The 24,707-nt window shown below is 51.2% G+C and overlaps 10 protein-coding genes across 10 annotated transcripts; 3 read left to right on the top strand and 7 right to left on the bottom strand.

Annotated features, from left to right (window-relative positions):
• Nucleotides 1-3,074: 3,074 nt before the first annotated feature.
• On the top strand, nucleotides 3,075-4,416 carry GT037_004437 (uncharacterized protein; the record flags this gene model as incomplete). Its single annotated transcript, XM_038929484.1, has 3 exons — nucleotides 3,075-3,092; nucleotides 3,166-3,396; nucleotides 3,469-4,416. The coding sequence occupies 3 exons, from the start codon at nucleotides 3,075-3,077 to the stop codon at nucleotides 4,414-4,416; spliced, it is 1,197 nt and encodes a 398-aa protein (XP_038787756.1).
• A 142-nt stretch (nucleotides 4,417-4,558) lies between these two features.
• GT037_004436 (uncharacterized protein) lies at nucleotides 4,559-8,125 on the bottom strand (the record flags this gene model as incomplete). The annotated part of the gene is made up of 5 exons (XM_038929483.1): nucleotides 4,559-5,064; nucleotides 5,115-5,680; nucleotides 6,055-7,139; nucleotides 7,192-7,571; nucleotides 7,630-8,125. 5 exons carry the CDS (start codon nucleotides 8,123-8,125, stop codon nucleotides 4,559-4,561), a joined length of 3,033 nt encoding a protein of 1,010 aa, XP_038787755.1.
• Nucleotides 8,126-9,628: 1,503 nt separating this feature from the next.
• GT037_004435 (fk506-binding protein 2 precursor) lies at nucleotides 9,629-10,146 on the bottom strand (the record flags this gene model as incomplete). Its single annotated transcript, XM_038929482.1, has 3 exons — nucleotides 9,629-9,681; nucleotides 9,734-10,022; nucleotides 10,093-10,146. The coding sequence occupies 3 exons, from the start codon at nucleotides 10,144-10,146 to the stop codon at nucleotides 9,629-9,631; spliced, it is 396 nt and encodes a 131-aa protein (XP_038787754.1).
• A 767-nt stretch (nucleotides 10,147-10,913) lies between these two features.
• GT037_004434 (uncharacterized protein) lies at nucleotides 10,914-11,426 on the bottom strand (the record flags this gene model as incomplete). Its single annotated transcript, XM_038929481.1, has 1 exon — nucleotides 10,914-11,426. One exon carries the CDS (start codon nucleotides 11,424-11,426, stop codon nucleotides 10,914-10,916), a length of 513 nt encoding a protein of 170 aa, XP_038787753.1.
• A 1,731-nt stretch (nucleotides 11,427-13,157) lies between these two features.
• Nucleotides 13,158-14,551, bottom strand: GT037_004433 (uncharacterized protein; the record flags this gene model as incomplete). The annotated part of the gene is made up of 2 exons (XM_038929480.1): nucleotides 13,158-14,454; nucleotides 14,514-14,551. 2 exons carry the CDS (start codon nucleotides 14,549-14,551, stop codon nucleotides 13,158-13,160), a joined length of 1,335 nt encoding a protein of 444 aa, XP_038787752.1.
• A 469-nt stretch (nucleotides 14,552-15,020) lies between these two features.
• GT037_004432 (uncharacterized protein) lies at nucleotides 15,021-15,574 on the bottom strand (the record flags this gene model as incomplete). The annotated part of the gene is made up of 5 exons (XM_038929479.1): nucleotides 15,021-15,162; nucleotides 15,218-15,308; nucleotides 15,361-15,390; nucleotides 15,439-15,465; nucleotides 15,514-15,574. 5 exons carry the CDS (start codon nucleotides 15,572-15,574, stop codon nucleotides 15,021-15,023), a joined length of 351 nt encoding a protein of 116 aa, XP_038787751.1.
• A 969-nt stretch (nucleotides 15,575-16,543) lies between these two features.
• On the top strand, nucleotides 16,544-18,799 carry GT037_004431 (factor arrest protein 10; the record flags this gene model as incomplete). Its single annotated transcript, XM_038929478.1, has 2 exons — nucleotides 16,544-17,659; nucleotides 17,708-18,799. 2 exons carry the CDS (start codon nucleotides 16,544-16,546, stop codon nucleotides 18,797-18,799), a joined length of 2,208 nt encoding a protein of 735 aa, XP_038787750.1.
• Nucleotides 18,800-19,716: 917 nt separating this feature from the next.
• GT037_004430 (uncharacterized protein) lies at nucleotides 19,717-20,621 on the bottom strand (the record flags this gene model as incomplete). Its single annotated transcript, XM_038929477.1, has 2 exons — nucleotides 19,717-20,312; nucleotides 20,366-20,621. 2 exons carry the CDS (start codon nucleotides 20,619-20,621, stop codon nucleotides 19,717-19,719), a joined length of 852 nt encoding a protein of 283 aa, XP_038787749.1.
• A 204-nt stretch (nucleotides 20,622-20,825) lies between these two features.
• On the top strand, nucleotides 20,826-21,581 carry GT037_004429 (lipoyl transferase; the record flags this gene model as incomplete). The annotated part of the gene is made up of 1 exon (XM_038929476.1): nucleotides 20,826-21,581. One exon carries the CDS (start codon nucleotides 20,826-20,828, stop codon nucleotides 21,579-21,581), a length of 756 nt encoding a protein of 251 aa, XP_038787748.1.
• Nucleotides 21,582-22,138: 557 nt separating this feature from the next.
• On the bottom strand, nucleotides 22,139-24,294 carry GT037_004428 (phosphate permease; the record flags this gene model as incomplete). Its single annotated transcript, XM_038929475.1, has 5 exons — nucleotides 22,139-22,985; nucleotides 23,040-23,550; nucleotides 23,684-23,996; nucleotides 24,055-24,183; nucleotides 24,238-24,294. 5 exons carry the CDS (start codon nucleotides 24,292-24,294, stop codon nucleotides 22,139-22,141), a joined length of 1,857 nt encoding a protein of 618 aa, XP_038787747.1.
• Nucleotides 24,295-24,707: the final 413 nt, after the last annotated feature.

Raw genomic sequence — 24,707 nt, 5'->3', positions numbered from 1 at the left:
CGAGCGACGTTCTGGCCAGAAAAACGGGGCACCATTCTCTCTAGGCGGCGCGGTCCCTGACGCCTTCGCCAAAGATTGCCCCTTGCGCGGCAATAAGGCTCGTTCTGTGCAGCTGCTGTGCCGGCAGGTAGCCGCTACAAGGCGTTGCGAGGGGCAGCGTTACAATGGTAACTTTGCAACGATCGCTAGAAGTTGCGTTGCTTCCCAAACGCCTGGGAGGTGATGTAGATGTCGCTTTTGTCTCGCTGAATGTCGACGTTGGATGAAAGACGTGTTGTGGTGTTGGGGACGTAGCCCCCAAGCCCCGGGAACAATCCCGCCATCGCGGCGGTCACCCAACACTCTACACAGTATCGCCAAGCCAATAAGCCACTGCGAGCCACGCCCCTATCGGCTCCGTTCTTCTAGGTCTCTCGTGTCCTTGCCAGCTCTAGAGTGTGAATCGACGCTCACATTGGATTACACACCTCTTCGACGGTCTCATCGCGAACGTTGGCGCGCGCGTGACTTATATTCTGCTCGACCAACTCAGCTCCAGCCAACACGTCAAGCCAAACATACTTCCTGTTCTGCGACTTGAATGGCAGCTGTAGATATCAAGAAAAGGACGTGCGCCGTCTTCTTTCTCAACATCTTCCCGCTGTCGCGTCTTGTGGTGTTGCCAAACTTGCTCAATACCATCTTGTCAGCATACCAACACTAATGGCGATGTTGGCCATCCGCGGCGCGCGTATATGCTATTAAAAACAATCTGTATGCGCCCTCTGGGCGACTCTGCGCCCCTTTCTACCTACCTGATGCGGAGATTCTCTCCGCATGAAGCTACTTTGGAAGCTCCATCTTCCACAAAGGTCAACGGTGACTGCCCAACTGCAGCATTAGTGCTCACGTTCCGGCTCTCCACACCACCAAGGCGTGTGCATCCATCAACGCGCCGTCCATCAACGCGCCGTCCATCAACGCGCCGTCCATCAACACGAAGACATTTCGGCCAATGCGCATCTAGACTTGACTTTCCGGTCTACTACATGCGTGGCCATCGCAGTCGTTATTAGAGATCTTGCCAAAATCCTGGAATTCACATCGACAGGCTGCACTCTCAGATGACCCCATGTTCATGCCATTGAGCCTAAATTACCTCGTTCATAACAAGCCTGGCATATACTGATCTCCCGGCATCCGCAGGCTATGGGCGGGATAGAGGATTGTAAGGGCAGGGTCTGGGCTTACAGAGATGAGGAGAATGATGCTTCAACTTGGAAGAGCTTCCAAGAATTGCTAGCATTACTACGCGGAATTGTCAGCAGGGAGGCTCTACTAAGCTAAACTGGGGTACAGTACTGCCAGCAATGCGTTTTGTATATAGGAAGCTACCCTTGGGCACACTTTTCGCTCGGACCGAAACTTGTAGCGATCTCTAAATCTTTTGACAGGAGTGATGTGTTAGCGTGATATTTGGGTTTTATGATAAGCACATATCTCGAGAGGTAGGCTCTAGGCAATCACTGCTCTTTCAGACGCTTGGTACCTGTATAACTTGGCGGTTCCAAAAAGAAATTATCTGTCAGATGTGTACTTCAGAACTCCATCATACATTGACGTAATTTGGGAACGTTTTAAATCTCGGCCACGGCTATCCCCACATGGTTTGAATTGTGGCGCGCCAGACATCGGTATGTGACTCTGACAAGTTTGTTTGTATATGCGAACCTTGATAGCACACAGTGTAAAATAGACAGATCAGAAAATGTATCATGAGAAGCGATGTAGATGTGTTCTCGATCGGGACCAAAGGAGGTTCGGGCGCCATGGAGCAGATATCTTACGTAGCAAATAGAAAAATCTGTTTGCACCAAAGAACTCAATATGCTGATATCGATGCCTGTAAAGGTTGAGAAGTACCATCTTCGCGACTACCACACTGACCACATTGGGTATCCGGTTTCACGAGAGCATAAATATTAGCTGGAAAATTCCAGACTTTGGCTCCGATAGATAACGGTTTGACTATTAAGGAGACGCACCACGAGTTCGATTCTACACTCCGTACCTGGGGTCTGTGTAGGTTTCAGATCTATTCATCCGAGTTCGTGCGCCACCTTAACACCGGACACTTTACAAGATTGGCAGTCTCGAATTCGATGGGACTTGACTTACAAGAGCTGGAAATGAGTCTGCAAGTATGGTGGAGACACGAGAAGGGAAAGCGAGATCGGCATCTTGTCTAGGGTAAAAGTTGACGGAGCTGGACTTGGAAAAACAAAGATTGGGAAAGATTTGGCATTGTACCTCGATACCTGTCATGAGTGAAAGCCTAGTTCTGGTTGATGAATGTCCGTATAGGTCTCAAATCAATGCAATAGGATTAGTTCGTACATCAAATATACGGGCTGTAGTTGCAGCTGAGTCTGTTGCCATACGACATCAGTAGGAACACTACTCAGACGGTCAGACTGAAGACGCCCAGTGTACACCCGGACTGACGTCTTTGGAACCCAAAAACCACTCGCCGTTATCCACGTGAGGCATTGCAGTGAAGAACGTTATCAGCTGCCATAGGTTGTCCGAGATGATCGCGAGGAATAGCGAAAAACCGAGGTACTGAGACGAAGGCGCGCCACTTGGCCTGACGAGCACGTACCGCAAGATAACCATCTTCGAGAGGTGGAAATCGTCGTCGTTGGATATTTTAGCGCGGCATACGGATGTGATTTGTTGGGTGTGTTGAAGATGGACAAACTGGGGTGGTTCATGTAGATAGTAGGTACTGCGACAGGAAAGGACTTTCGCTGGCACGGACACCACTCTCGCTCCGCATCCGCATCCTTGTGGTCGCGACGTCGAACAACCAGTACCCATGTTACCAGCGGCCCGATAAACCAACAGAAAGCACCGATTCGCTTGCTGCTAAGGCCGTAGGTAGAGACACGCTGACGACTCTCATGCAATGATGATTGCCCCCTCTTTTGGTGGGGTTTAGGCGGTCCGTCAGCACAGTGAACTTCATCTTCGGCCGTGCCACTACTTGTGATACATCGTTCATATTCTCTCTGTCAACACACGCTACCACGGACATGGCGAGTCGATCGATCGTATGTGAATATTCGAACTCAGACCCACGTGGCCCTGGGGCAGTCGACAGCTGATGACTGACGCGTAACACAGTTGCTTATAGCGCTTGCCGTTCTTGCGCCATACGTATACGACCGCTACCTGGCGTTGTCAACGATGTTTGGAAACAGACCTGGGAAATTTGAGGACGTCAACAACTTCAAGAGCCATGAGGTCAAGTTCCGTGATCAGCTCCGCAACTGTGAGGATGTGCTCTTCGAAGAGGGCATGGGCATTGCGTTCCTGAGTTGCAACCCTGGAAGAGATCAGTGGAATACTGTGATGGTGCGAAGCTCCCAATGAGACCTGCTCACAGAATCGAAACTATGTCTGTATTTCACAACCTAACATCTACAGGGCACATTCGCTCCAGCTCTAAGCAAGCGAGACGATGAAGACAGCCCACATATCTGGATCTACGATTATTCAACCCCAAACACTCTAGAATCTGAAGTTCTCAAGCCGCTGGTTCTGACTGATTACAATAATGCAGCAGACTTCCAACCCCTGGGCATCGAGTTCGACGCCGCGACTTCAACACTTTACGTCATTAACCATTCCCGGAATTCCGGAAACATCATCGAAGTATTTCAGGTCTCTATCCAAGACGCAGTAGCGAAATATGTACAAACATTGAAGCATCCGCTGATCTGTACACCCAACTCCATTCATTCTTTGGGAGACGGAAAGCTACTAGTAACCAACGACCACTACGTTGGGTCCCTCATCTCTCCGCTCATTTCGCAAGTCGAGACGTTTGCTGGAATTCCTGGGGGTAGTGTCGTATATATGGACATCCATAACCCCTCGCACACAAAGACGTTGGTCCGTGTACCTTTCGCCAATGGTATTGCTATGCTCAACTCGACGACCGTAGCTGTTGCCTCATCAGCGAAAATGGGAGTGAACTTCTACACTTTCAGTCCCGACACGATCAAGTTGCATTTCCGAAAGTTCATTCGCGCTCCATCGAGCGTCGACAACCTTTCTGTCGACGCTTCTGGCAAGCTTCTTATGGCCGGCCATCCCTTTGCGCCAGGACTTATGAAAGTAAGCAAAGCTAGGGCGAACTGCAATATGCAGGGATCAGAAGATGAGAAGCAGGCTTGCGAATGTACGGCGGCTAGCTTTGTGGCTGAGTGGAGCGAAACCGGAGGACTAAAGACATTGTATAAGAACAACGGACAGGAATTCTGCAGCAGTAGTACTTTTGCTCGGGATGTGGGAAGAGGCGTAGGTATCATCACAGGCTTGTACGATAGAGGCGTCTTGGTGTCAAAGGACGATCCAACCACTGTGCAGTGAGACCCAGAGATGGCTAGAGGTAGTAGATCTGTTAACGCGACGTCAAAATCTATCTAAAGAGTTACTGTATAGGCAACAAATAAACCAACCGACGGTAAAAGCTCTGATATAAGGCTTATCTAAACCAATGTGCTTTTGTCGCTCACTGCAGCTCCCTGAGCATTCTGCTCACATTGTTCTTCTTGTTTGGCTTCTGGTCCTCTGTCTTGTGCGCTATCCCAGTAGTTTCATCCTCTCTAGTAGTCTCATATTTCCTTTTGTGGTTGACTTTCAGCTTTACCACCAAACTCAGCCGCTTGCAGCTCTCATCTTGCTCGCTAGTCCATGGAACATACGTCCATCGCCTCGCCGAACCCTGCTGCTTTAGGGAATCGGTAACAACGTCATATCCCGAATCACCCCCATTCTCCGTCTTGCCGTCGGAAAGCGTCCATTTGATACGATGCTTGTGCATCTCATCTTTGCGCTCCACTATTAGCGCACCATCAGAATGTACAACGACAACTTGGACATCCTCTGGAAATCCCGCGTCATGATTGATAGAACGGAACTTGGACGGTAGATGGGTTGTGTATGTTGAAAGGTCAAGGATGTAGTGCCCACAACCTCTAGGTTGTGGTTCCGGATAGAGTGGATATGACGGTGGAGCTACGCTTTGTTAGTTGTGCTTTCGTACCGCCTGATCGTGATCATCTTACCACAAAGCGCTCCCTTTTCAGTACGCGGTAGTCCAAGGCGCATGAGGCCAACCTGATATTCTGACAAGAGGTCTGGTGGCACTCCATACAACTCGCAATATCGATCCCAATGATCCCAGGTTTTGATGTAGATTGGTGGTCGATCACTTTGTTGTCTCATGCGTCGAGTATAGTAGTCTTTGCTTTGTGGCACACTATTCGGAAGCTTTTCGGTCACTACGTTTGGCGGATTGTGAAGTGTCCAGATTGAGTTGTTGAAAGGAGCTTGCTTGAACCACGAGGGGCGCCAATGCAGTGTCGAGTTGTCATTCAAGCTTGTAAGAACCAATAGGTCTTGCTGATGACGTTTGAGTAACAAATCGGCCTCTACCTCATCTTGCGTGGGATTCTCGGATGCCTTGCATCTCCATGTCTTAGGTGTTGGAGTCAGTGATACAGATGGTAAGCTAGTGGGAGTTGCGAGATCGTCTGTGGTAATGATAGGCGAGTATCTCAACATTTGTGTTTCTGGGGTGTTCGGACCCGAATGTGGTGGTGTGTCGCGATTCTGCATGTTCACAGAATTTCTATCCAACATCGAGGCATGAGACTGTCGTGGCAAGACTATCGGGTTCTTTACACCAATTAATAGCCGAATCGTGAGCAGTGTCGGTGAGTGATGAGTTCCCTAGTGCGCATCCACCTCCATTGCTGTTTGTTTGGATCTAAGCGTCACAAACCCGGGCACTCGCATGTTGTGATCACCCAACAAAGAGATTCAAGCGCTAGTGTATCATATCTAGTGCCGAAGGGGCGCTTGGGCGGGTTCAGATGATCCATAGAGAAAGGAAATGCACAGTCGACAAACATTCCTATACCGACCGGCTCTCATGCTATGGTTATGAGATCTTCAGCTTCGAAGCATCATCAGTGGTAACTCTCACTTACTCAAGCCCTGCACAGCCTTCCATTTTGGGTTTGAACACCCTGCTCTCCGTCTTGAACTACCCATCGCTCACTTCCAACAGCAGTGGTCGCATAGAAAACATCGGTAGGGTCCCATTTCCTCTTTATCTGACTCAGCTTCGGGTAGTAACCTCCATAGAACGACTCTTGCCAGTCGGGCTCTTCGACGCTGGCTTCGTTGAGATATGTGCCACCACCCTCGGACACAGGTGAGATGTCACGCCAGGGCTGGAGGATATTTTCCTGTAGATCTTTGTTCGCAAGTTTGAGTGCCTCAGGTGTGGAGTGATCCATCGACTTGTTCGATGAGGTAACCATGAACATGCCACATTCGCGCCATGCTGGGCTAATGGCGTTGTTGGTATTTGCGTACTTAACGGGAGTCTTGTGGTAGCCAAGGAGATGTTTACCAGCGGAGACATGTTCCTTGATCAGTGCATAAGTTTCATTGAACTTTTCCTGGAAGTTGCGTCGAGGGACGATGCGATTTGCCGGAAGCGAGTTGTCCAGACCAATAGGGAAGTTGTTAGAGCCCCAAGCTGCCTGGTAGGCTGAGTAGAAGTTGTTGTGTGCCACGCTTGTATGAGGCTTCGTAAGCGTGATGTTGTTCGTGTCAAGGTAGTCGAAAAATGGATTTACGACCTTATCGTATGATTCCGCAGTATGATTTGCTGCGAAAAGGTACGCCATGCTGAGGAATGGTTGAGGTTGGTTGCCCATAATGAAAAAGCTGTATATGCCTGACTCTGCCCAGTCAAGGAAAACTTCATAGAACTTCTTAGTACCCTTCCAGAAGTCTTCAAGGCTATTGTTCGAAGCATCGAGATACCAGCCTGCAGTAACGACGTTTATCTTGGGGTGCACGCGAACGATGACCGATACGACGACGGCGAAAGTACCGCCACCGCCACCTCGAAGCGCCCAGAACAAGTCAGGGTTCGAAGCTTCGGAAACAGTGATGAAGCGACCATCAGCTGTTACCACTTGAAATGCGACAACATGGTCGGCTGACATTCCGTAGACACCGGCAAGAGGGTTCTGTCCGCCACCAGTGATCATACCACCAGCCCACCCAACGCTCTGGTTTATGTCAGTCATCTTAATTAACCATGATAGCCTCAGCATTGCTTACCCATGAAACGGCACCGAGAACAGTAACATCGTATTTGTCCGCAGCTTCATAGATCTGCCTGACGGTAACTCCAGCAGCAACCTTGAAAGCCGGCCCTGAATAGCCTGGGCCTTTGTAGTTGGGAAGATAGTCGATTTGGTCCATGTTGTGCATCCATAAACTTAATGCTCCGGCACCAGTGGACTTTCCCAGATAGCAATGACCAGTGTTCTTGATAACTAGACGAAGGTTGGTCGCTCTTGCGAAATTGATGGCAAGCTGAATCTGCGCCACGTTGGTGACTTTGATTGCGTACTCAGGATATCCGCCCAGTGTGCACGATTTGCCGTCAGTGTCATTCTTAGGCATACATGTCCTACCCTGAAAGATGGGCCACATATCTAGATAGATAGTGTTACTAGACAACTTATGTGAGCTTTGTAGAAGGGAACTACTCACTTGATGTAGGATCTGCATGATGGAACAACGGATCCGTGAATTTATTGGTAACTTCTGTACACTTTGCACCGTCTTTCTTTCCCCATTTCGAATCGTAGCATGAGGCAGCAATAGGCTTGGTTGGGATGAGTGATCCCCCTAAAAGGACGTTGAAGATGTTCCAGACATTTTCCTTGGGCCACTCCGAGTCTCCAGGAAATGTCTTACAAGATGCTGAAGCTGTGCGTCGTACACGCGCATCACTAGCAGCCGTGCTGTCGTCGAACGCGAAGTATTCCGCATATTCGGAAACACCCTGCTCGGTGACGAGCCGCTCAATGACAGCATCTGTCAACTGTAGATTCTCTGCTTCTTGAAGAGGTGCGCCTGCTACCGGAGTGGCTGGGACGAAAGTAGCTGCAGGTTCGACATTAGGAAATGAGGAGGATTGGCCAAGGACAGCCACCGGAGAAACAACCAACAAGAAGCACGTGGCTAGCCGCTGCATGGGTGCCATAGTGAGGCCAAGACGTGAAGAAGAAGGCGAGGCAGAGGAAAAGCATCGAGGGGAGCCTTATCGATTTATTTCGTTCCTTTAGCCGTTCGGTAAACACATTTTGAGGATCTCTCGTAAGCTTCATGTGCGTGATCCACGTACAAGCGCTCTAGATGTTGCCACGGACTGCGATTCGGCATTGGGTGTAGAGTGGGGATTGGTAGCGAAGGGATGTAGATGGACTTACGCAGGGACTACATACAGGAGCCGGGCCCAATATATCCGTGGACAGATCGTCTCCTTACCTTCGAATCTATCATGGCTCGGTTTCACTGCGGGCTCGCGGCAGTTGCAAGCCAATCGAAACTTTCAAACCCTGTAACAGCAGGAAGAAGCAGCTCAATCTCTGCATGTTCTTGTAGGATGCTACTTATGCTAAATCTACGTGTCGGACATGCAGACCAAAGGGGCAAGTTCATCTGTTTAGAGGCATTAGTAGCTTGGCGTTTGAACGATGGAAGAGCATCAGGCTCGTTCAGCTGCAGGATTGCGGCAAAGTCCCCATTCACGGTTTTCTTCCCGCCGCCACTCAGGCCCAAAACTCTGATTTGCCAAGGCCTACCTGAGTACATGAGGAACACGTTTCTTAGTATTGTCATCTCAACCGCTGGCGGTCCGCGTCGAACACATATAGAGCGAGAAAGATATTACATAGTCAGTCGTGGCTTGATGTTGGAAGGAGGCGACTAGAGACAGAGCCTAGCGTGCGGAACGGTTCAGGCTCGGTCCACAAGCCGCCCGCACTTTCAAGCTGCTAGCGCCAGAAGCTTGGCAATAGACCCTCTCTGCTCTATTGCACAAATCAACCAGCTCGAGTCTCGTCCCATCCTACATGCAGACACATACGGCATTCCTATTGTAAGGCCGGTGGCGATGATGCAGACAGCGAGAAACGATGCATCGATGTTCAAGCACGTAAAGACGAAAAGAAAATCAGGGCGACGACAGTCGTAGAATGGAGAAGCACGCCACTGTGCAACAGTATCTAGAGTCTGTTAGGTTTGGGAGCGAACTTACATCGCACTTCACATCCTCTTCGCCTGACTGAAGATTGCAGCTGAAGTCCCGTAATTGAAGTGGATGTGTAGATTCTAGTGGTGGAAGTGAAGGCGAAACTGGAGATGAATGGTATTGACACTGAACAATAGCACCCAAACCTAAATATGCTACTGTGCAGAACTGAACAACGGAGCAGCTATATAGAGATAGAAAGCAATGGATGGTAAACTCGGATTTGATGACGTGACAAACCGGGGGATAAACAGTACTGACAAGAATCACATCAGGTCGAATATGCCATGGCAGCCAGGCTGAACAAGCTTGCAGTTTCTAGTAGTATTCTCTCTACCTAACTGGTGCTCTGTATGTACATGGAAACTACTACCCCAGATTTGTGGGATGTATTTCACTTCGTTTAGTACGTCATGCTCGCATATCTTCGTTATACGGGTCAGTCCAAACCCTCTACAACTCCTCCTTGTCGACACCCTCGATGGAGACCAACTCAGACTCAAAGACTGCTTTGTGTTAGACCATCTGTCCGTCGTGTGTCCCAGGATTCCGACTTACTCAAAACGCTGTTGGCGGGGATGGGGCCAGCACCTCGCGAGCCATAGGCCCACTCGGGCTGGATTGTGAGCTTCCTCTTCTCGCCAGGGCACATGTCAAGCAGACCCTGGTCCCAGCCCTTGATGACCTGACCGGTACCGACAGCAAAGTTCAAGGGGGAACCGCGGTTGTATGAGGCGTCGAACTCGCTGCCGTCTAGGAGTGTGCCGCGGTAGTGGACGTTGACCTTGTCGCCGACCTTGGTCTTGCGCGTGCACTTGGCTTCGGTAAGGACCTCGGTCTTGAGGTGCTGTAGAACATGTCAGTACGTTGCGCATGCTGTACAGCTTCCTTGGGTTACTACTTGCCTCGTTGTTGACGATGTCGGCGACGGCGGCCGTAGCCAGAGCAGCGAGGAAGACGGTAATCTTCATCTTGACTTGTGAGTAGGAGTGTAGTTTGATTTCGAGTGTTTATGGATGTCTACAGGGCAAGGCGACGTTGCAATGGCGGTAAGACGAAGCCGAGGGTCCTTGTGGGGATGAATGCCAAGCGGCGATGTGGCCCCAAGTTATGCAGGGACCTTGCCGACGTCATTGGACGCCGCGGAGGATAGTTTTCCAATCGCAACTTCACAATGACCTACCAGCCATTGTCAAATCCATCATGTCTATTTTCACCTAGCTGGTTATAGCCTTTCGTGTCCAACATGTTTCCATCTGTCATGACTTGCAAGTTAGCAGATTAGATGACGAGTTGCAGGCTATTACCAGACTCACGACGACACATTGGGAAGCGTGGTGAGTCTTCGAGGCAGTGTTGGCGACATCTCGCAGTATCCAACGTACACAAAGCCAATTGCATCATCCATGTTAAGCTTCCAGTAATAAGAAAAAGATATTGTGAGTAATTATACAACTGACTCGTCCTCCATAGCTGCCTCATACAAGAGTAAGCCATGATCCCGGCAGCACTTCACTCACTTTACAACCAATTGCTCAAGCCACCAAAGAACCTTCTTCGTATTAAAGACGAATGAATATAAAGATAACCAACAAAGCCACCAGGAGTGGTCCCAGGGCAGTCTAACGCCGTCCCGTCTCCAAATGATACATGAATCGAAGAGTTTATAATCGTACACCCATCCCGTCGTATGTGACCCCTCCTCTTTCGCCGTATTGCTCCCATAAGCAAAAACCAATCAATAGTACACGCCCTTCTTCAAACCGATCATGCCCTGCTCCCTCCCCTCCGTCTTCACCTTCTTTAACCCAAAGTCCCCAACTTCTAAACCAGCAGCCTGGACGTCTGCATTTGTGAGCGTCCCGGTCTGACCTGCGGTCTTCCCACCCTTGCCATCATTGCTCGTCTGCCTGGAGCACTGGAAGCTTCCAATTTCCGGCATATTAATAGCAATACCAGGAAAGGTCACCTGTTTGAGCGACTCTCCTGTGCACACAGCCGTCTTAAAGAGCGAGCATACAGTGCCTTGATCTGGACCGATTGATGCGATACCTCCGGGACTACCTTGGATGTGACATTCCGTATTGGGTTGCGTCCAGCTGCAGTCGCCAGCGAAATTGGGTTTTGTGCATGTATAGTAGGCACCAGGGAGCCCCCGCCGGGAAAGGTGACGTGTTATGGGCGAGGCTGAGGTGGTGGTTGTGGTCGTGATGGTGAGCAAGAGAGCTATGAGTGCAATGGCTGTGTACATCGCTGGTTTTGTTTTTGGGATGTATGGGACGATGATTAAGAATTACTGGGTGGGTTTCTACGCCGTGCGTATAACGTAGTGTGCGTATGGGTATAGTTCGTTCTTTGAAGGACCACCGGGGTAGATGTTTCAGATACCCTTATGACAGTCGGTAGGTGTCTTTATGACGAGATCTTGGATTCTTGTAAGCCATCGGGTATGGTGAGGTCCTTGCGCATGTCGTACACAAAGGACTGGGTGGTTACGAGAGCTCATACCTTAGAGTAAACTAGCAGGGCGACGGTGCATCAAGCACAAAGACTGCACTTAGTCTCTTTGTCGCGAACGATAAACATCCACAAGGAGATGTGGAAACTGGTCGGCGTGGCTCCATGGCGAGTGACTACGCCACGAATGCTCTTCAATGGGCCATGCGGAGACAAAGAACTCGTATCGGATATAAAAAAGTGAAAAAATGCCAAAATATCCAGATACTAGGGATGTGAGAAGGTAATATGTGCCACGGTTGCTGCCGGGTGCAGCCCGCAACGATGGCGCGACATGGGCGGGCTGTTGCTGTGAAACGTCACTCCGGCGGGGCTAATGATGAGATGCGGCACTCTGGGACCAAAAGGGTCGCAGTCCTCGCAAGCCCATGTCCCAAATCATCTTACAGCCGTGAGCTTGCTGGGTCGGGGAACTGCGTTCGCCTGGTCAGTGTCATTAATGTGTTGCCGCCAAGCTGTCGCCGATGCCGCCATCACCCACTTGAGTTGACAGGTATGACCAGGGGCGGTCGATTATGATCGTCAGGTACAAAACCGTGAGGCTGCTGCGGAGTGCTACTATTGGTGGATAGCGAATTGATATATTGACTGGTCGTATCTACCAAGATTGCTGCTCTTTGCTCTGGTTCTCAAAGTTGGTCGTCTAGAAGGCAAGGTTGAGCGTGTACGTTGGAAGCACGATGACGCGCCTGCACCTGCCATCCTCTACGCGTCGACGCGCCTACCAGACCCACACTCCTGGCTCCGAACACCAAAAGCAAAACGTCCAATATAACTTCCATTCCTCGCGTTGCAAATGGCTTCATCTAAGGAGAATACACGTAGTCATCATGAACAGACGCGGTCGTAATTTGCTTGCTTGTTCTCCTGTCACTCTAGGCACGGCAGCGGAAGGTCATCCTCGTTTAACTTTAACAGGCCATCACATCTCCTTTCCTCTTATCAAACCCGACACGGTCCCCAAGTGCCAACATTTACTTGATAAGCATTCCGTTCGAGAACGCGGCACTTCTCATGCATAAAGATACACGTTCCACGATGAGTTGCGTCTTCCGAAACCGCGAAACCCCATGCGTTTTGTAGCTAGGGTCCCATCTGTGGGGTTCACCCGCACGTCAAACGAGTTTTGTAGTTGGCTTGCGCGGAAGAGCAGGGCCCGGCTGTAGTTCTCCCTATTGCGCATATTGGACGTCAGGTGGATCCATAGTTCCATGTGCGAGTGCGTACTGCAACCTGGAGGTATACAACCTCTTCTGCAGATGCCCGTGTTGAGGTGAAACGGTGGCGAGTACCTCCCAGGTGTAAATCGTATTTTATTGTAGGTGAGAACGCTCTCTCCATATGCTGCAGGAGATTTCAATACTTGCACTGATCGTATTCATCTATATTGGTACAGGAGTTTTCCGGCTATCATGGTACCCGCTTTCCGAACCCGCGTGCAGGTCGGTATACGCGACCCGGCTGTTCATTGACGTCTAGCCCTCTTGCGCGACCAATTCTCACTACCTTCTTGAGATGACGGACCAGGGTCCGATTGAACAGACTCGGGGAATCCTCGACCACCAGCTGTGAACCGGAAAGCTGGTACTGGAGGTACCCTCTGCCTCAACCTTGCGTTCTCGCCTGCGATGTCCTTGATTTGCTGAAGCAATTCTTCGTTCGTCTGCTTCATCCTCTCCATTTCCTGCATCTTGTGCTTGGGGTTCTCTTGCACACGGAGAAAGGCGTTTGCGTCAGCTAATCGCTCGATCTTCTGATGTAGGATAAGGACTTGGTCTGCGTGCGAGGCCTGCATCTTGGAGACTTTGGTCTCGTTCTCAGACTTGAGCGTAGCGATCTCGTTGGTCAGACAGTCGACTTTGTCTTGGAGGTGTGGCGATGGTGACTTGACAGTTCGGGGCTGGGCGGGCTCTGTGGTTGGCTTTCGGTCTTGTTCCGTTGGTGTAGACAGCTTTGCGACCTGTTTAACAAGAAGATTCTCATACGCCCGCTTTTGTTCCTTCAATTCCTGTTGGTGATCCTGCTGCATCTGAAGCATCTTTGCTCTAACCTGCCTTCTGAATGTGTCCATCTCTTTCTTGTGCTTGTCTTCAACAACCCGATCGTAGTCCAACTGGTTCTGGACATCCTGGATCCGTTTGTGCTCGGCTGCCTCAGTCGCGAAGATTACTCTGGTCAAGATGCTATGCCATCCCCTTATGATATGTGCCAACTCGGGACCAGCTGTGGCCAACTTCTCAGGATCGACCTCTTCTACAGCTTTCGCGCTGTCCGGCATGATATCGAGCAGAGAATAGAGTGCTGTATGTGGTGCGGTCGAACTGGACGTAGAACCATTACCGATATACTTGTATGAGTGACCTTGAGCCGCATGATTTATCGTTTTCTCATTTGAAAACAGCGACATGACCTTGGCTTCTACAATGTCGTCTTCCTCATTGTTGATGGAACTGTGAGTCCCTGAGCTATCTGGTGCGTCTGACTTCTCCTTGCCCTTTCCAGGTCGTACAGAAGGCTTCTTCAACATTCCTTGTCTGCTCTGCGATCCATTGGCATGTGGACGCTTCACCGCTTTTATGGTAGCTCGCGCCGCCGCCCTGAACTTAGCGCCGTCGCTGTGGGTTCCACGAGTGCCGCGACTGATTCGATCGAAGGCCGCCTCGCCCCTGGCTTCGTTGTCGACGTCTTGAATAGTTGCACCCAGTTGGTGTGGGGTGCGAGCAGAATTAGAGTGACGGCTGTATGTTACAGGTGGCCGGGGTCTGAAGATCGGTATACAATGTCAGTGTACGTCTCACACGGTTCATAGAGGGATGCTTACGGTACACCAGAGGGGCCGGCTGGCAGTTGTGGATACATTGTTCGATATGGTAGTGTCGGATTGGTATTAGATTGAAAAACAGCTTTTGTAATCGAGGTGGAAGTCGATTGTGGAAGTTGATAGGTTGAGTGCAAGTTCAGCGTGAGAAGTGGTCGTAGGAAACCGTACGTAAGTAGAAAGCGATCAAAGGCGCCGGCGAGTGAGAGAAACAACTACTATCCACAATAGGAATATTGGATGACAATATGACGCGATTCGCAGACGACGTGAGACTACAATAGCCTCCATGAGCAGGTGACCAGAAGTGAAAGTGAAGGTGAAAACCTGTACTACTGACGTTCAATGACACTTGCCATTGCGCCTAATCATACCATCTGCCCTCGATAGGGCCTCTCTATTGCTTATCATACATGCGCAAGTCTTGATCGTAGATGCTGCACTTCTTCTTTGATATAGTCCCGGATCTGTCGAGGATCTTGCCACAAACACTTTACAGTAGTATGTATCCTAGTTCTTCTCATTCTGAGCTGCGCGTGGGTACTGGTAGTGTCTTGGGAGAATGATGGGTCGTCGGCTCGCGCTGTTGAAAGCTTGTGTGGCGATGGGCGAGCTGTCTGTCCTAATGGTGGTACCGATGGCCATGAAGAAGCTGGGTTGTATATAAGCATGTTGCAGTGGGACTGTCGGAGCATAATCATGCATACCCAAAGGTCGCTGCCGATCCCATCATGTACTGGCCCAGTGTGCGCAGCATTCCGTTAGGTCCAGGGCCAAAGCGGACGATGTTGGTGAATCCTACCAGAGTCAGAAGGGAGCATTTCCCGAGAATGCTTGGGATGGCGCGCACCGAAGATGAAGCCGATGATCAATCCGACAGCTGTCAAAAAGTCAGCTCATGCAATCCCCAGGCTGCCATGAAGCGTACATCCACCCATCATGCCACCCATCTTCACTATGCGCTGTTAGCTATTGCCAGGCGCATGCAGATACAAAGCCCTACGCTTGTCTAGTGTTGAAGGGCCGTGTGCCCCTTGGGGCATTGAACCGACTGGTACCGGCATCGTGAAGCTCTGCAAACGTCGAGGTGGTGAAGGAACTCAAGAGGGGAACTTTGATTGTCCCACTTGAAGCTGCAGTCTCGCCGCGGCTCAGTCAACGCCAAGGAAAGAAGACGGAAATCCGGGGAAAACACCACCATGGATGCACGAGGCAGCTAACACTGGGCATTATCAACATGGCGTCAGCGCGTCCAGCGCAGCTGTACGCAAAATAATAGAGTCAGTCCCGAATCGCATTTCTTTGTGGTTGCTACTAACTCTTCCAACGTGATGTAGCGGCGCTTGCCGATTGCGCACGTGACTCTCTCTCAGACAGCTGGCTGGCCCTTTCACTGGCCGGCTGCAGGTGCGGCGGCGTAGGAATGAAGCGAAATAGTGCACCTGGTCCAGAGCAACAACGATAGTTGTCTCGTCTCGCAGTGGTTTTTTTGATCCGTGCAGCCCCCCTTCTCCACGTCGCCATTACGCCTGAGCCCAGGAGCCGTCGTCTCGCCCACCTGGCCAGTAAGCGTTGCAGCGTGCCCAAGGCCGGAACAAGACCTCCTGCTCGTCGAAACACGCTGGAGGCTCCATCCATACCGCCCACCCCAACCCATCGAGCAGCCTGCCTGGTGGCCTCGACTGACCTTCACGCACTTGCTAGACCGTGCTGCTGTGCTTTGCGCCCGTCTGCAGCGCCTTGCATCGCCCTAACGTCCCACGGGCTCTCTACCGACAGCACACGACCGAGACGACGACGGCGGCGGCGGCAGAGCCACCAGATTCCCGCCCACGACGCATTTCCAAGACCCGCCTCCTCGCGACGCATGAGTGCATGACCGGCCTCGCCATCTCTCCTGCTGTTGTTGTCGCTTGCTCTCGGCGTCGTCACGCTGGTGTCGCGCCGCTAAAAACGGACAAGACGGGAATCGTGCAGGAAAAGTGATCGGACACTAAACACGCCCACCTCCTTCCCAGCACACGACCTCGCCAATGACGGCAGTTGCGCCCCCCGTCAACTATCAGAACATCAACCGGCAGGCATGGAGCGCTGAGGGCGTGTCCAACGGAGGTGGCATGTTTATGCCTCGGAAGGGCGCTCAACGTTCCAACTCATCGTCAAGCCTCTCGTCACAGGCGTCTGGCACATCGACCATATCCGCCTCATCATCTGCATCACAGCCAAACGGCACCCCGCAACAGAACGGCACCGACTGGGCTGCCACCCGCAAACCGAAAGCACCCAAGGGACTATGGCCTGCGACCAAGACTGAGCCCATCGCCGGAATCACTGCTGCACGACCCCAACCCATCGCGTCGGCAGGCCCAGCGTCATCAGCCGCCTCGGCCATGAGTGCCCTGCAAGCACCTTCCGCCATGGTTCCCTCCCAGCACAATGGCCAAGTACAGGCCCAGCAACAGCCCAACGGGGCCCAGCGCGCACAGGGCCAGGACAGCACCGCTGTACTGCATCTCGTCCCCATGAATGGCACCTTTGAGCGCAAGACCATCACCGTACCTTTCTTCCCCGACGTTCTGCGCATTGGCCGGCAAACCAATAACAAGACGATCCCCACGCCACTCAACGGATACTTCGACTCAAAGGTACTGTCAAGGCAGCACGCCGAGGTGTGGGCCGACCGCCAGGGCAAGATATGGATCCGAGACGTCAAGTCGTCCAATGGCACTTTCGTCAACGGCTCCCGCTTGTCACAAGAGAACCGAGATTCTGACCCCCACGAGCTGCGAGAACAGGACATGTTGGAACTCGGTATTGACATCGTCAGCGAAGACCAGAAGACTATTGTCCACCACAAGGTCGCTGCGCGCGTTGAGCACGCTGGCATCTACGCGCGAACCAGTAGCGAGATGATCGACCTCAACTTCGGCGAACTCGAGGGGCCACAACTCTCCAATATCATGGGCGGCAACCCCCAACAGCAAATGGCAAACATGCGTGGTCGCACACCCAGCCAAGGCTCTATGAACGGTCAGCGACTCCAGGGCCCGGGCGCTATGGCAAATTACCCAAACGCTCTACAGCAACCCCGACACCCTAACTTCTGGCTACAACCCATCACCATGGAGCAGGTAGTCAAGAAGCTCAACGTAAGTCTGGCGCGTCTGCTCAAATTAACCCCCTGCTAATTGTAGTAGACCGAGATCAAGGCCGCAAAGCAACAGTCACAGGACCTTCAACAGACCCACCAGTACATCAACGCTATCCTCTCTACAGACACCAAGAAAGAACCTGTCAAGGCTTCTCCGATCAACCAGGTCAGGATATCTCCAATCAAAGACGGTAGCATCAAAGCGCGATTCTCAGACCCACCTGCGCCGCCTCCACAACAGCCTCTACCTGAAAAACCCGATGTCGCATCGTCTCTCAGAAGATCCGATACCGAACGTCCAAAGACTGCGTCCCCAGTCCGCTCTGATGCACAGTTGTCCACACTTACAGAGGCCCTGACCAGTGCGAAAAAAGAGATTGAAACACAGGGAATGCGGCTACGAGACTTGGAAACCTTGTTGAACGAAGAGCGTCGCGCAAGAGAAGATGCTGAAGAGCGAGCGGCCCGACTCGAACGCGAAACAAACAAGGACCATGGAGATGCTGAAACTGTGGTTGGTGACGATGAGACACACGAGCCTGAAGCAGCTGACACACAGCGCGAAGAGCTCACTGGATCTGAGAACGGGTCCGCATCTCCCACCAGTGCCGAGGACACCACCACTCGCTTGCAGCAACGTTTGGAGGTTATGATGTCCGAGATGAACGAAATGAAGCAGCAGATGGAGCGGTATAGGGAAAGAGCCGAGACTGCTGAAGCCGATCGTAAGACTCTGGCAGAGATGATTGAGAACATCAGAGAAGACAATGCAAAGACCGCTAGCAAAGAAAGCCAACGGCGAAGCAGGAGCAACAGCGCGTCAACAAAGACTACCACCAAAACCCTCGTTGAAGGGTCAGACGGCGAAGCTGAGGAAGGCGAAATCATGATCATCAAGGAGAAGGACCTTGACGAGGACGGCCCAGAAGTGTCCATTCCCACCAAAAACGAGCAGAACGGTCATGCTGTTGGGCTGAACGGCTCGAAGACCACGGGGAAATCTAATTCCTTGGTCGCCCATCGCCCAGATCGAGACTCCATGTACTATGGCGGTCCGGTCGGAGCCATGGTTACAGTCGTTGCAATAGGTGTCGCAGTCATGGCCATGCTCAACCAATATCCCAAGGCTGAGCGTTGAAGAGGTACATAATAGTCTTCTATCACTACGTCAAGAGAAACTGGCCTCGTGAGGGCAACATCACAGGGTCGAGCCCTTGAGGAGCGTATCGTACGTCAAGGTTCGAGATATCGTTCTTACAAGGCTGTGCTCTCTCTTAAGCCGACATACTACGCTACGCCACGATACCCGCTTCTGGACTGCTTGCGACAACATCACTTGGATGTCCGGGACCCAGTGTTGTATGATAGCAATGCCGCCCACGGGAACATTGTAGTTGCGATGGTTCAAGACAGAACTGTCTATCAAAATTGACTACGCCATCACTATAGTCCATTGTGGGACATCGGGAAGCCGAGAGGTACCACCGTATCAGAACACCACAACATCTTTCTTTTCCATTCCAGCGCAATTTAATGGGAGGTGCATCGGCTTGTTTTCTTATCGGCGCTCAGGAGGGTGTCATCTCTGGCCTTGCAGGCGTACTTTCGTTGGGAACTTTCGGAAGCATTGCAGGACTCTCTAGTCCAAATAGTCATTCACTGCGGTCAGCGAACGATGAGCATTTTCCTTTGTAGCAAACACGACTAGCTTTTCCTTTTTCCTTTTTCCTATTGGGACTTTGGGAGTTGGATGATACGCATGAACAGGCACATAGTGTGGGAGCAAGTGAGCAAGCAGGAAGAACCTTTTCACACACTTCAATGATATATACTTGATTCCTTCTCATTATGCTTTGACTTGGAATATGAACTCGTGGCTGTGATCGATGTTTCATTGTTTCGAATGTTAGGTGCTCTCGTTCGCTACTATGTAGCTGAGGTGTGTGTGTGTGTGTGTGTGTGTGTGTGTGTGTGTGTGTGTGTGTGTGTGTGTGTGGGTATCTACATGTTTGACTTTCCGCCGTCCTACTCTTATCCTCGCCTTTATTCATAACTTCACTTCAGTCCAATACTAACAGTGACGGAACTTAATGTGCGTATCCTTGTCTCCGGTACATCATCTGCTTCTGCCTCCTCCCCAGGCTCCCCTGATACCTCTCCTGTTGCATCCCGACTTTCAACCTCAATATCATCAATTGCACTTACGTTGCCCAACTCAATCTTGACCCAGCAATCCTCTTCGGACTGGAAACGTAATCCCAGTTCCAAAGCTCTTGGAATCGCTCGTCCTGTTGCTTTGAGATAGATTTGTTCCCGTCCTTTGTCTTTGCCTTGCCCCACAATCCCTCGTTTACCCACATTATTACTGCTACCTGTCCGGCCCATCTCTCCTACTATTTCTGCTTCTACATCTCGCGCTTCCAATCGTCCGTTTGCTTCGGCATATCGTCCGCCTCTTCCTCTTGCTTTGTTCAGGGAATTTGCGGATTGCTTCTCGCGCTTTACCACCTCATTCAGCAGCTTGCGCACGCGCTTTACGGTAGGTATGTAGGGCGTCGTGGCAGTTATGTAGAGCGTTTTCGCAGAGCCCGACGAAGAGAAAGGCGAAGAGAGTGGAGCGTGGAGAAGTGGGCGAGTGACAATCTTTGTGTCTGAGAAACATTAGACTGGGTCAGGATATCCGCGCAGTGATGGGTATACGCACTTTTGGGAAGTTTGGGGAGTTTTTGGCAAAGTTTGGCATTCGTGGTACGTGGTTTGGTGGGGTTCTTCGTGGAAGGATTCGGTTTTGAGGTCTTCTCTTGCTTCTCCAATGTGCTGATCGACGAAGTGGTCTCGCAGGATGGTGGTTGCGGTTGCCCGCATGGAGGTGTTGCGTCTGTCATGGCTACGTCTTCCGGCTCTTGGGGTTTGTTCTGGGGCTTGGCTAGCCCATTTATTGATCGCTTGACTCCCGCCATGTTAACGTACTGGTGGAGAACAGATTCCGTAGTTGCGTGTGACGGCCTGAGGGTTTTGGCAGTCGCAAAAGTCGAGTCGCGTCGCGTCACAAAAACTTATCGATAAGTTGGCTGCAGGGATACCCGCAGCTCGGTAGCTCCTGCCTGCTCCTCCAAGTCCTCAGATCCTCGAAGACCGTTAGGAACAACACCCAATCAACAGTAATGGCCAGCTCTATCCGCCAACGACTCCAACACATCCACCTTCCAGGCCCCGTTCCTTACGCGACAGCAGCCCGCCTTCAGGAACTCCTTGTCTCGCGCTTCCTCGCCTCGAAACCGCCATCCAATGTTCCCCCACCAGCACCTCACATCATAACTGCCGAATTCACCCCTGTCTACACTTGCGGTCGGCGAGAGATCGGTACCGTTTCACCAGAGCAACAAGCCTACCTCCGCAAACCCAACGACACAAACATTCGCGCAGACTTTGTCGAAGCTCTCCGTGGCGGCCAAACCACCTTCCATGGCCCAGGCCAACTAGTTGCCTATCCCATCATCGACCTACGTACGCATAAGCTTACGCCTCGACACTATGTCTGTCTGTTAGAGAAAAGCCTGATAGCCACGTGCGCGAAATACGGAATCAAAGCCATGACTACAGAGAACACGGGTGTCTGGACGACTCCAGATGACAAGATTGCGGCGATTGGAGTTCATATGAGACGCAACATCACGAGTCATGGAGTTGGGCTGAATCTCAATACAGATTTGTGGTGGTTTGACAGGATCGTTGCGTGTGGGTTGGAAGGGAAGAGGACGACTAGTTTTGCCAAGGAGGGGATGGTGGGAAAGAGTGTTGAAGAGGTTGGTAGAGGCTACGTGGAAGAGGTGGGAGAGAGGTTGCTAGGCGTAGAGGGTGTGGAGAGAGTTGAAAAAGCAACGGTTGATGAGTTGTTGGACATCTCAAGAGGCGGATGAAGGTTTTCGATGCTACACTAACTTGAAGATATGACAGCAGATGCACGACAACCAGCATATTGTCTTGAGACTGCTAGCCGACTGACGCATGTTGAAGGAGATGAGAACCTAGCAAGGGAAACAAACTCTCATAGATATTCTCAGACAGGACATCCGAGTTGTAGTCGTGCCGCTCGGATGTGCCATACCGACACCCGTTACTCCAGGACATGAGCCTGAGCTGCATCGCCATCACGGCAGATAAGATCAGCGGTACCTGGCTCTTCATGGGGAAAGAAGCAATGCCATGGCCAGAACGACCAACGTCGACGTCAGTAGTACATAAAATAGAGAGGAGGAATGGGTAGAATGAAAACAGATCGAGGACTTCAACTGGAATCTAAATTTACGTCAAATGGCAGAAGGGTATAGAGCGAACAAGGGAAAACAGGCGGATTGTCGTACACGAAAAGGGGGAAACGGTATAAAGCTATAAGCTCGATCCAGCCCATCGTGACCCATAAACGCCTTTACTCGGAAGCTTAGAAAGAAAAGGAAGAGTCAGCGCTGCCAAACATTCAAACAGCATGAGAGTGCATCTCCGACTGTCTGAACCGCCACCACTTCTTCTCCATATCTCCTTCTCTCAAACCTCCCTCGCTTCCCCGATCAACACTTCTCGCACCTGTACTTCCACTTCCCCTTGCAACGACCACTGATGGGTTTCTCAAAGTGCTCTCTACGTCCGCGTTCCCTCCACTTGCCATCCCGGCAACGCCACCACGATTCCGCCACTGACTAGCCTGTAGCTCATACACATCTTCTTTCTCACCTGCCAGTTCCTCCAGCCTCGCTCGTTTCGATTCCGGAACAAGGAAGCTTGTCAGCATGCCCAGGAACATGAACAATGCAAAGATTTGCATCACACCATGAATCCAAGGCGTAGGATTATCGTGCGTAGCTCCTCTCTTGATCATGGGCGCAAAGAAGATTTGGGCAAACACTGCGCCTAGCTTGCCCATGCCAGCACTGAAACCGTGGCCTGTGCATCGTACTCTTGTTGGGAAAATCTCCGCTGGCGTGATAAACGTTGTGGCATTCGGTCCAAAGTTGAAGAAGAACTGTGCTAGTACGTAAAGCACTAGTAAGTGGGTTTTAGTGAGTCCCTGCCAGGCGAAGCCAAGGACGCAGAAGATGATGGTCAGAATTCCAAAGCCAGCTATTTGAATAGGCTTCCGACCAACGGAATCGACAGTGAAAACAGTGAGCCAGTAGCCAGGCAGGGCACCGGCGCAGATAAGAACGATTTGGCCCGTGGCTGTGTTGCGCAGATAGAGGTATAGGTTGTCGCGTTGATCGAAGCCCATCGTGGACATTAGAGAAGCGGAGGAGAATCCTAGGCCGTAGAACGCTAGGTCTAGGAAGCTATCTGGATGTCAGCTACTTCTGCAACGGTATCGCCAAATTGCGTAAACTTACAACCAGGACATGGATGTGCCGAACAAGCGAATAGCTTGCTTCTTTTGCGAGTAGAAGCGCAGCACTTCCATCAATGTAGGTCGCGGCGTCTTGTATTTGGCCATCTCACTGCGCGTCTTCGCTTGCGTGACCGGATTGACCACATTTCCTTGCTTTCCGTAGCGGTATTTTCGCGCATCGACCGAGGCCTTCTCGACATCGTACAGCACGTCGAAAGTGTATCGTGGCGTTTCCGGTACTGTGAGACGATAGTAAAGTGCGAACCATCCGGGGATGCCACCAAAAGCAATGATAATCCGCCACATTTTGTCAACACGCATGGCACACAGCCCCACACATTCTCCAACATTGGCTACTCCAATTAAATCGTCTTTGAATATTATGATTACAATGAGGGTTACCAAGGCTGCTGCAAGTTGGCCAAGGCCTTGCATGGCGAAGACGGCTGCGATAATACCGCCTCGGTACTTGGTGCTGGCGAACTCTGCTGTGATGACCGCACTGAGGGGATCTGGAGTAGTGGTCAGTAAAGTAAGGCTAAATTCTGCGTTGCAAGAGCATATTTCGAGGGATAGATTTCTTCCTATTTGCTTCGATCGAGCCCCAAAACGTTCGAAACCACGAGAAATTCAGATTGTACTCACAGTCGCCGCCGACACCAATCCCCATTACAACTCTGTAGAAGATGAGCACACCCACGATTGAAACAGTGGCTGATTCTCCGCAGAGCGATTGCGCAAGTGTTGTGCAGATGATGATCATCAACTCCACTCCATACATCTTCTTTCTTCCCAACAGATCGCCCATGTATCCGAAGATGCATTGGCCAAAAATGGCACCAGCGGATGTCGCGACTTTGATCGCTGTATCAGCATCATGAGGCATGACTCCCTTGTGTTCGTCATCTTGCCAATATACAATTCCTAACAAGATGACGGCAAGGTTGATGGCAAATAGCTGGAGATATTGTTAGTTAACTTTCAGCATTACCGATAATCTCGACCACCAAACTCACACTGTAGGCATCGGTAAAGAACCCAATTCCAGTCACAACCGCTAGACGTATATGGTACCATCCAAATGGTGCTTTATCTACCTCAGCGAGGGCCATGCGCCGGCGCTCATTAGGGTCCGCGATATGGGTCTAGTAGCCTAGTTAGTTATGAAGTGAGAAGATAAGGCTAGGATCATCATATACATAGACTCCAGGCACATCTCGGTAAGCTGCGTTTCCCACCCGTCCAAACGAAAACATGAGTGGCAACGGAGGTTGATGTTCTGGAGGGAAGTGAGCGCCGCGGTTCGACGACGTCCATGAGAGGATGAAATGACGGAAGGCTATGTCAGCCCGATAGCTGCAGTAGGTACAAAACGCAAGTAAGGCTGAGTCGGTGGGGCAGCTGTCAGACGAGACATATACTGTATTGCGTTACGATATAAGGCCTGCAGCAACGTGCTGCTGCATCGCCGATATTCTCTTGGGAACGCCAGACCCATGCCGAGAATCCGAGATGTTGAACCGTGAGGGACTTGATATCATGCCGCTTGGAATCAATTGGCAGAAGGCCCGAGATAATTCTGGACAAGCCTGTTGCGATCAAGTTCGGCAGCACATGCCACGGGGGAGGCGTTGAGAGTTGCACCACAGCGCGCGTTCACGTTTTCTCG

This window comes from Alternaria burnsii (assembly GCF_013036055.1).
Source record: "Alternaria burnsii strain CBS107.38 chromosome Unknown 698, whole genome shotgun sequence".
NCBI classification, from domain to species: domain Eukaryota; kingdom Fungi; phylum Ascomycota; class Dothideomycetes; order Pleosporales; family Pleosporaceae; genus Alternaria; species Alternaria burnsii.
The sequence above is the reverse complement of the archived record's forward strand: the minus strand, read 5'-3'. Positions and strand labels throughout refer to the sequence as shown.